Here is an 11,013-nt window from a genome sequence, read left to right as displayed (position 1 = left end):
TTCAGGATATCTTTTTATTTTTTATTTTATTTTATCTCTTATATCTCCTATCTTTATTTTGTTTTGATTTGTTTTATTTTCTTTCTTTATATCTTTTATCTTTATTTTGTTTTGATTTGATTTGTTTTTATTTTATTTTATCTCCTATATCTTTTATCTTTATTTTGTTTTGATTTTATTTTATCTCCTATATCTCTTGTCTTTATTTTGTTTTGATTTATTTTATTTTATTTTATTCCTTTATATCTTTTATCTTTATCTTATTTTGTATTGTCTTTATTTTATATTTTTTTCTTCTTCTTTTTTCTGCCATTTTTTTATTTATGTTTTTGGTTTAATTTTTATTATTATTATATCTTATTTATTTATTTATTTATTTATTTTTGCATAATTTTTTTTCTCTAACTATTTTTTTAAGGCATTAAGTGTAGCATTTGCATTAGTTTTTATTTTTATAGGATTTTGCATTTAGGGTAGACACTTCGGTTGCTACTCTTTGTTTTTTTTTTAAATTGAAAGCAATTCAGGGAAGACTCTGGCTAGGAAAAACTTGGTATTTAAGTTTGTCCATTTGTGACTCACCTCTCTTTCCTGGGAGTTGACTTGGGTTGTTTTTCTAAAAAAAAAAGATTTTGCTCTGAGGGGTCTAATAGGATATTCAATTGAAATACATGTATAGTACAACCTCGTCTTCTAGTTCATCACCAACTACTGCCGAAAGTCCTAATTTTGGAATTATGGACGAACGGACCCTCAGAGAACTTGCTGCTCCAGATGTTTCCTTCCAAACTATGTGTATCCAATACCCAGATGTGCAATGTGAGCTTAAATCTGGTTTGATACACTTGCTGCCTAAATTTCATGGCCTTGCAGGTGAAGACCCGCATAAACATATTAAGGAGTTTCATACAGTGTGCACCACCATGAGGCCAACTGGGGTCACAGATAAGCACATTAAGCTTAAAGCATTCCCTTTTTCACTCCAAGATGCAACTAAAGATTGGCTATATTATTTGCCGGCAGGATCAGTGACTAATTGGGAAGGGTTGAAAAGAGTGTTCCTTGAAAAATTCTTTCCAGCATCTAGAGTCACATCAATAAGGAAGGAAATATGCGGGATCAGGCAACAAGATAGAGAAAGTCTCTATGAATACTGGGAGAGATTCAAGAGGCTATGTACAAGTTGTCCATACCATCAGATTAACGAACAACTTCTAATACAATGTTTTTACGAGGGTCTGATGGCTATTGATAGACAAATGATAGATGCTGCCAGTGGAGGAGCACTAGTTGATAAGACGCCAGCCGCTGCAAGACAACTGATTGAGATCATGGCTTCTAATGATCAACAATTCCACACACGTAGCAACTCTGCAGCACCTGTTCGTGGAGTTCATGAGATGACAACTAATTATGCGGCTGATCATGCTCAGATGAAGGCACAACTAGATGATCTCACATCCATGATGAAACAGCTAACTATGCCTCAGATGGTTGCAAGGGTATGTGGAATTTGCACCGCTAACCATGCCACCGATGCTTGCCCCACTCTTCAAGAAGTTGAAGGAAGAAACAATGTTGAATGTCCTCAAGCTTATGCTGCAAACATCTTTAATAGTGGTAGACAGTCTACTAATTTTCCCTTCAATAATAGACTATCTAACCCACCTCAGCAACCATTCAACCATGATTTGTCCACCAATAAGTATAATCCAGGTTGGAAGAATCATCCGAATCTTAGATGGGGTAACTCACAGCAACAACAACCATCCCCACCACCAACTTTTGTATCAGAAAAAGGTGGATCTTCTCTAGAGGATGTAATAAAGCAAATGGCTGAAGTTAATACGCAATTCCAACAGAGAACAAGTGAAATAGTACAAAGAACAGATGAAAGAGTACAAAGAACAGAGGTAAGCATTCATAACTTGGAAAATCAGATTGGTCAGTTAGCCACTCGTATGAATGAGATGAATTCCAAAGGGTCTGATAAGCTTCCCTCCCAGACGACCATCAATCCACATAATTTCAGTGCCATCACTCTGAGAAGTGGTACTCAGTTGCAAGCACCTGTGCGAAAACCCACCAAAGTAGACGACCAACTGAGATCGTCTAACACCTCCAACATTACTACTACTCCAGAAAATGATGATCAAAGAAGGATCAACACAAGGAATAAGGACATGGATGTTCCTCCTAGACCGTCTCATGAAGTTGATATACAAGGAGGAAATACTAGTCTCGACAGACCATCTATTCCTCTTCCTTTTCCACAAAGAGTTGTTCAGACGAGCAGAAAAATGGAAAACACTGACAAGGAGATTCTCGAGACATTCAGAAAGGTTGAGGTGAACATTCCTCTACTAGATGTTATTAAACAAATTCTTAGATATGCCAAAATTTTGAAGGATTTGTGCACACATAAAAGGCATCTTAAAGGGAATGAAAAGGTAAACATGGGAAGGAATGTTTCTGCTCTCATTGCAAAGCCTGTTGCGGCAATACCTGAAAAATGCAAAGACCCGGGCACTTTCACCATTCCTTGCATAATAGGCAGTAACCTATTTGAAAATGCGATGCTTGACTTGGGAGCATCTATAAATGTTATGCCTTTATCTGTGTTTAGTTCTTTGTCTCTTGGTCCTCTTAAACCCACAGGCGTAGTCATTCAACTCGCTAATAGGAGCACAGTCCAACCTGCAGGACTTATTGAAGACGTCCTTATTCAAGTAAATAAACTTGTTTTTCCTGCAGATTTCTACATTTTATACATGGGTGGAAAAGATTCAAATTCTAGTGCAACAACCATCATCTTGGGCAGACCTTTCCTGAAGACAGCCCGTACCAAGATTGATGTTCACGCGGGTATATTGACTATGGAGTTTGGAGACAATCTAGTCCAGTTCAATATCCTAGATGTTGTGAAACACCCGGTTGAAGATCACTCTGTGTATCATCTTGACATTTTGGATGATATTGTGGATGATAATGTGTTGGATTTTCTAGGGGACTGTAATTTTTCTGATTCAATTGATTGGACAGACGCTGAGATAGATGAGTTTATATCGTCTGATGTTCTAGATTATTCTAACCCTAATGAATTGCAGGTTGTTGAAGTCTCTCTAGGCACTAGTCGCCCTCCTGTGCAGCCACCACCACCTCCTGACATACCTCTCACTTCATCACCAACCCCAAGACCATCTACCATAGCTAGACAGTTTAGTCGATCCTTTAACCACCATCACATCCAACCTGGACCATCTTTAGTACCACTTGAGCATAACCTTCAATGCTCCAACTCCATCAACACCAATCCATTAGCTCACCTTTTAGGACACCTTGCAACACCGCCACCCCTAGACGATCCCATATCAAAAAAATCCATTAGATTGTCTACATTATATAAGTCTATCTCTTCCATCTATTCATCACACACCACCACCCATTCATGGAACCATCTCTACCCCTACATTCGCCCCCCTGACCCGTGCCATTCATACCCTAATGCACAGAGGTTCTTAACAGTAGATGTTCTTCATGTTTCACTGTCTACACCAAGGTTTTGTATGCCTTGGAAAGATTTTCCAGCAATCGTCATCTTTGTGCTACACTATACCAAGGCCCTTGGCTTATATTGTAGAGGAGATGGTTGAAGAGATTTGTTGCAGTTGCCACTTCCCTCAAGCTGAATGAGGGAGTACTTCTTCTCTCACTTTTATTATACACATTTATTTGTTGATTTTGCATTGAGGACAATGTATGATTTAAGTGTGGAGGAGGAGAATCATAGTTTAGGATTTATCTTTTGTTGTTTTATTTTGTGTTTTTTATTTGTTTGAATTTCTTTTTGCTTTTGTTAAAATAAATAGCTCTTTAGGATCGTCTAATGGCTGGCATGTTTCATAATTCTAGCAAATCTTGGTTTCTTGATCTTTGTTGTTTGGATTTTCTTAAAAATTGATAAATAAGTTGGTTATGAGAAATTTTGGGTTGAATCTTTTGATAGGATGTCCCTAGTGAGTTTTGAGCCTTAATTGATATATCATTTAATACTCTTTTTAGTGTGTTTTCACTCATGTTTGCTTATACTCTAGAACTTAGCTAGATTCTTTGTTTTACAACTGTGATTTACGTGCATGAACTGATATGATAGAGGCATTCTTTGTGTAAATTAACCCACTAGCCATATTAGCCTACCTTTATGATAATCCATTTGTTAGCCCCTTGAGCCTATAGCCTTTTTCTTATTTTTAACCCTCATTACAAGCCTCAAAACAGAAAAACCATGTTTGTCCCTACCTTAGAAGATAAAGGAGCTTTGAAATTATTTGGTAATAGGTTTTTGAATAAGTGTGGGGGTGTATCTCATTTTCATAATTTACCTCTTCAATTTTAAAGAGAAAAAAAAGAAAAAAAGAAAAGGGGTAGGAAAAAAAAAAGGAATACAACAAGAAAAAAAAAAGCAAAGCAAAATAAAGAAAATAAGAGTGGATCCTTTAATATTGATCCTGCCGGTTGACCTGAGTGCAAGAGCCTTGCCACGTCAAAGGTTTCTCCTTCTGGATCAGCTTCGCACCACGTTAGCTTCTGTCCTCCACACCTCAATTCTCCGCAAGAACCTGTAGAAAACAGAGTGGCGCCACTACGGCCGATCGCGCTCCGACGCTCAAGTCAGTGACGGAATCTCCAAATACTCAGAGAGAATATCAAAACTCAAGGAACCGTGCGCAGTGAATCTCAGTGTTCTGAAAAGCGTAAGTGTTCTCAGAAAGCGTACCTCAAAGTCTGTTAAGAGTTCCTTATATACCTGAGCACTTTCTCTCTCCTGACGGTTACACCTCTGGACACGTGGCTCGCATCCAGCTGTACACGTGGCTCGCATCCAGCTGTACACGTGTCACCATCTGGAGCCCCCTTCTACTTGAGCGTCACCTCTACTCTTCAAGCTATTAGACTAAGTTACCCATGCAAGGAGTAACTTGGTGCATAGCTTCCTTGGAGCGTGACCCCTTAAGCGGTGAGTACGGGGTGTCACCATGCACACCTTCTCTGTGGTCTCGCCTGCCGCTATCTCGATCTGCTTCACTTGCACATCGTGCATGTTCTGGGAAACTGTTCCCTTGCCTCGACCTCTGGCTAGGGAATGATCATCTGATAACCTCGTCCTTCATACTTGTACCCCTTGAAAGCCTCAAGAAAGCCTTCTTGATCTTTTGGCGATGTGCCCCTCTAGGCGGTCTCTAACCACTTGATCGCCTAAAACTCACATACGGCGACATGACGCAAGCCTGGTGACCGCCGGCTATACATGCTAGAGATCGGAGAACGCCAAGCCACCAATTGGCGACTACACAGACTTCCCGATGTACTTCCCTCCTGTCAGCCAGGTCTCCCGTTCAACACGCCTATATTATCGCTTGCTGCCACGTCATCACTTCCGATTACCTGATCGGTACAAATATATTGGATTGATTGTTTACTATATGAAAAAAAATTATATCTTGAAATAAAAAGAGGAGTTGAATTGTCATAATACTTACACTTGTTTTTATACCTATCCTCCATTGCTCCTTTGTTTTTATATGGTTTTTCAGCCTATTTTCCCACTTTTACCTACCTTTACCTTAGCCCCATTACATCCCTTATAAAGTCCTCTTGATCTTTGATTGCATGTTTTTCAATTGTTGTGAATATTAGAGTCTTGCTAAGCTTATGGTAGTGTTTGTCTGCATGAGTGCTGAGTGTAAATACAAACCCTAAACACTTGAGAGTTTGAGAGTGTCCAGTGAAGTTTTGTCAATTTTGATTCAACCTTCGATTTCAATTACCTGCTTGTATATTAAAATATATGAATTTCCATTCACATTTTTCTTGATTCCTTGATTTCTTGAAATTATATCATGTTTGTCATTATGCATTCTTAGAATTTTCTATTTGTTATTTGCACTGCTTTTTCTTTTCTTTTTAAACCTTAGAGTGTTTTGCCCAGGAGTGCAAAAGGATAAGTGTGGGGGTATTTGATGAGCATATATTTATTCACACACAATAGCCTTATTCATAGATTATTGGACTATAATAATAAATAAATCCATTGTTTTAATTAATATTCTTATAATTGGGTTTATTTGGGCCTTAACTATTATTATTGTTAATTTTGTGTTTTTAGAGTAAATTATTCGGAGGAAGCATCTACCTTTGTGAATGGGCCAAATATGTAAAAGTCCAAGTTGCTTCTTGAACCAAAACAGGAAACAAATTCTAAGGAGAAGAAAGAGAAAATAAAATCTACAATATCTCAGAAACAGAATTGGAAGCAAATCTTCTGCAAAATACAAGAATTATGGAAAGATAGAAACTTGGAAACGGTTAACAAAATATAAACTACAATCTTCTTTCAAGATCCTTGGAGCAGAAAAGCCTATAAAAGGACACAAGCATCAAGGAAAAAGGGGAGAGCTTCATAAGGTTTTCTTAGTTTCTTTTCTTCTTTATAATTCTTTTGTTTTGCCTCCGCATGGAAGGCTAAAGCTTTTTGGTTGATTCCTTTGTAATTTCCCATTGAGTTCTGAGGTTTTGTTCTATAAAAGTTTCGATTTTTAAGTCTCTATAGCAGTTGTTTTTATTGTCTAATCGCCTGGAAAACTAGTTTTTGTGAGAGGTTGTACTTGAACGCATGATTGAGAGTCTTCCTTATCTTAAACTTGGGTTTCTTAGTTAGTGCGCATTGTTCTAATTAATTTCTTGGGCGCATGATTCAAGAGAGAGGAGGTAAGCATTCACATGGAGTATACGCATGGAACAAAGTGGGTATTGATTAAACCAGTAGACGCATGTTTTACTGGTGAGTTTCAGTTGAATTAGATTGGCGCATGTTCAATCTGGTTTAGCTTTGTTGGAGGATTGAGAAAAGATTAATCTTTAGAGAACCTGTGAAGAATTCAATGGTGGAAAAGCTTGGGGATCAACCACTTTGTATTTGTTATTTCAATCTCTTTTATATTTTCTGCACAACTATTTCAAACCCCCTTTTTATCTTTATTGTTATTGCTAACTTTTATTGCTTGCAGATAGATTTTAAACCCCGATCAACTGATTTTACTATTGGATTCGTTGGGAGACGACTTGGGGACATTTGTCCACAATTATACTATCATCTCTCTAGTGTTAGACAAGTCTACACTAGAATCATATTAATTTGACAGCAAAACGACAACTATCACAAAGCAAGCTTAATAAGAGACATGCTAAGTGGGTGGAGTTTATTGAAAAATTTCCTTATGTGATCAAACATAAACAAGGTAAAATTAATGTGGTTGCCGATGCTTTTTCAAGAAGATATACCTTGTTAAATGTTTTGGATGTTCGATATTTAGGATTTGATCACATAAAGGAACTTTATCATGATGACCTAGATTTCCCTCTAATCTATCAAGAGTGTTCCAAGGGAGGTCACAAAGACTTTTTCTTACATAATGGTTTTCTTTTTAAAGGAAAAAAACTTTGTGTTCCCCAAGGATCCATAAGACAATCTCTTGTTAGAGAGGCTCATGAGGGTGGGCTTATGGGACATTTTGGGGTAGCTAAGACTTTAGAAACATTGCATGAACATTTCTTTTGGCCTCACATGCGCAAATCCTTACATAACTTCTGTGATAAATGTATAGCATGTAGGAAAGCTAAATCTAAAGTCCAACCCCATGGTTTATATACTCCTCTTCCTATCCCAACAATGCCTTGGGTTGATATTTCTATGGATTTTATCTTAGGACTACCCAAGACATCGAAGGGTAAGGATTCCATCTTTGTGGTAGTGGACCGTTTTTCTAAAATGGCTCATTTTATTCCATGCCACAAAGTGGATGATGCATGCCATATTGCAAATCTCTTTTTTAAGGAAGTTGTTCGTTTACATGGACTTCCTAGAAGTATAGTATCTGATAGGGATTCCAAGTTCTTAAGTCACTTTTGGAGGACCTTATGGGGGAAACATGGCACAAAACTTCTTTTTTCTACTACTTGCCACCCTCAAACTGATGGTCAAACTGAAGTGGTTAATAGAACTTTGGGACAAATGTTGAGATGCTTTATTTTCGGGAATCCAAGGGTTTGGGAGAATTTACTACCTCATGTTGAATTTGCTTATAATAGGGTAGTAAATTCCACCACTACCCATTCTCCTTTTGAGATTGTTTATGGGTTTAATCCCCTCACACCTCTAGATCTTCTTCCCTTTCCTATACTTGATGAGGTTCTATGCAAGGACGGTTTTGAAAAGGCTTCTTTTATTAAAGACTTGCATAACCACATCAAGTTACAAATTAAGAAGAAAGTTGGTCAGTATGCTGAAACTGCCAACCAAAGGCGCAAGGCATTAATCTTTGAGCCCGACGATTGGGTTTGACTTCATTTGAGAAAGGATAGATTTCCTTCTCTAAGGAAGTACAAGTCATCAAAAGGATTAATGATAATGCCTATGAGTTAGATATGCCTAATACTTATCTTGGTAGTAATTCTTTCAATGTTACTGATCTAACTCCTTTTGATGCAGGTTTTCCAAATTCGTGGACGAATTCTCTCCAACCCGGGGAGTATGATGGAAACCAAGTAGAGGACGCCCAAGCCCATGACGCCCAGGCCCAAGATGGGGCCCAAGCCCAAAGAATCACTAGGAGCATGGCAAAAGCTTTGGGAAAAGAGTGTCAAATGATGACTCTTATTATTTCTCTTGTATAGTTGTAGGTGGTGTGGATATTAAATAAATAGGTGTAAAATATATTAGAGAGAGTCACATTGTCCATGTGACTTAGTGGGAGGGTGTAGGTGTAATATAGGAGGTGCCAAAACTAGAAAGGAAGTCACACCTTCCTCATGCTTTTGTTGGCGCCCAATATTAGTGTCATTTAGGGGGGAATTTGAATTTGATTAGCTTCTCATTTCAGCACCTCTTAGGCTATAAATAAGGTGCTTGCCTTTGTAAATTTCAGAATTGGATAATTGATATAGAGAAACTCTACTCATTTGGAGAGAGATTTGTGTGAGATTTGGATCTCCTTGCTTAGTCTCATCTTGTGAGCTTTTGGAGAGCTTCAAGTGGCAGCTTCCTTCACTCATCTTGGGACTCCATCACCAAGTGGCGTGAGCAACTCCAATTCCCATTCCAGCCGATCTTCAATCACCTAAGTCTCCTTCCTTTCATCTCCATTTCTGTTTTCAATCGGTAGCCTAGAGTTCTTAAGTGTTCTTCATCTTTTCACTGTTTAATTTTGTGTTCATATGTTGTTTCTTAAGTTTTTGTTCGGTGCTTTGTGTTCTTGGTTCAGTTTTGATTTGTAATCTTGTTCCATGGATGTTCACAAGGAGATAACATTCTTATTTGAGTTTGGAACATCATTTGAACGGCTATGTCTCAATTGATGATTCCTTAAGCTTCCTTGAGTCCAATTCTGTTTTCAGCATTCTGTTTTGTTCTTGTTTTCCTTTCAATTCCTCCAAGTTTTTGTGATAAGGACATGGCATTCATTGTTCAATGAGTTTGGCTTATCTCTTGGATGACATTATCCTCCATTGAGATGACCTTAAGTCTCCTTAATGTTGTGTGTCTTGTTAAAAATGTCAATCCAACTGATATCACTTCTTGATTGTATAATGGTTGAATATTTATGTAAACTTCATGTTATTCTTCATTATTTTATTAAGTTATTGCCTCATATCTCAACTACTTCTCAAGAACTAGAGCAAATGTCCAAGTTCTTCATGTTATTGGGCTTACATGGACTTCCTAATGATTATTCTCATGTCTGTGATAAGATTTTGAGATCTCCTGTTATGTCCAATTTTACTTCCATTTGTTCTACCCTTTTGTGTGTGCCAGATAAACACACCATTGATATACCTACTCCTGTTGATGACTATTCTGCTTTAGTATCTCAACATAATGATCACACTCGCCCTCACAAGCTGGAAAAGGGCGCCACAAGTGTGACCAATATGGCTAGTTGGCCACAAAATTGGCAGATGTTATGTTTTACATGGTCGTCCTCCTAGATCTGTTGTTGCGGTTGCCCAAACTGCTCATGTGCAACCTTCTACTGTGGATCCTACTTCAGCTGATACCTTAAGACATCCTGCTATTTACAAAGAATTTCCTAAATGGTATGAGGATGTTCAGAACTCTGGTTCCACTACTTTTGTTGCATATTTAGGTACTTCTTTTGTTGGCCTCACTCATTCCAATTCTCTTAGTTCTTGGGTTTTAACTTAGGTTCCACAATGGTAATAAATCATTCTTCTCTTCTATGTCTACCTCCAATTATTTACCATATCATACCATGGCTAATGGCTCTAGAGTCTTATCCCATGGTGTTGGCACTATTTGTGTCCTTCATTCTTTATCTATTGATAATGTTATTTATGTTCATGGGTCTCCCTTCAACTTATTATCTATTAGTTGTCTAACTTGTTCCCTTGATTGTTATTTATTTTACTAAAGATTCTGTTTATGTACAAGACTAGAGTTCAAGGAAGATGACTGACATCAGATGTGAGTCTCATGGTCTTTATCACCTACAAACATTTGCACATGTTGGCAGGGTCATGGATTCTCCATCTCTCCTTTAGGCTCAATTCGGTAATCCTAGTCTTGCCAAGATGCATCATCTTGTTCCAAGTTTGTCCAAAGTTTATAGTTTATCTTGTGAGTCGTTTCATTTAGATAAACAAAGTAGCAGTTTTTTTTCCTAATTGCGTCTCACAACATGCTCTGTCCTCTTTTGCCTTAGTTCACTCTGACATTTGGGGACTAAGTCATGTTAAGTCTAATTTAGAGTTTTAGTATTTTGTTAATTTATTGATGATTATTCAAGATGTACTTGTTTATTTTTAATGAAAACTCATTCTAAGATGTTTTCTATATTTCAATCTTTCTATAACAAAATTAAAAATCAATTTGGAATTTTGATTCAAACCTTACATAATGATAATACTCGTTAGTATATTTCTCATTTTTTTATCACT

At 37.4% G+C, this 11,013-nt stretch overlaps 1 protein-coding gene across 1 annotated transcript; it reads left to right on the top strand.

Annotated features, from left to right (window-relative positions):
• Positions 1 to 671: 671 nt before the first annotated feature.
• On the top strand, positions 672 to 10,261 carry LOC150025608 (uncharacterized). The gene is made up of 3 exons (XM_090294133.1): positions 672 to 1,869; positions 1,912 to 3,559; positions 10,015 to 10,261. Exons 1-3 carry the CDS (start codon positions 672 to 674, stop codon positions 10,259 to 10,261), a joined length of 3,093 nt encoding a protein of 1,030 aa, XP_090150259.1.
• Positions 10,262 to 11,013: the final 752 nt, after the last annotated feature.

The sequence above is a fragment of the Phaseolus vulgaris genome, chromosome 8 (genome assembly GCF_051622355.1).
Source record: "Phaseolus vulgaris cultivar YP4 chromosome 8, ASM5162235v1, whole genome shotgun sequence".
Lineage (NCBI taxonomy): Eukaryota > Viridiplantae > Streptophyta > Magnoliopsida > Fabales > Fabaceae > Phaseolus > Phaseolus vulgaris.
The sequence above is the reverse complement of the archived record's forward strand: the minus strand, read 5'-3'. Positions and strand labels throughout refer to the sequence as shown.

Coding starts and splice junctions, on each gene's coding strand:
- LOC150025608 (XM_090294133.1), top strand. CDS start 672: ATGTATAGTACAACCTCGTCTTCTAGTTCATCACCAACTACTGCCGAA. Junction 1,870..1,911: donor GCAATTCCAACAGAGAACAA/GTGAAATAGTAC, acceptor TACAAAGAACAG/AGGTAAGCATTCATAACTTG. Junction 3,560..10,014: donor GTTTCACTGTCTACACCAAG/GTTTTGTATGCC, acceptor CAAAATTGGCAG/ATGTTATGTTTTACATGGTC.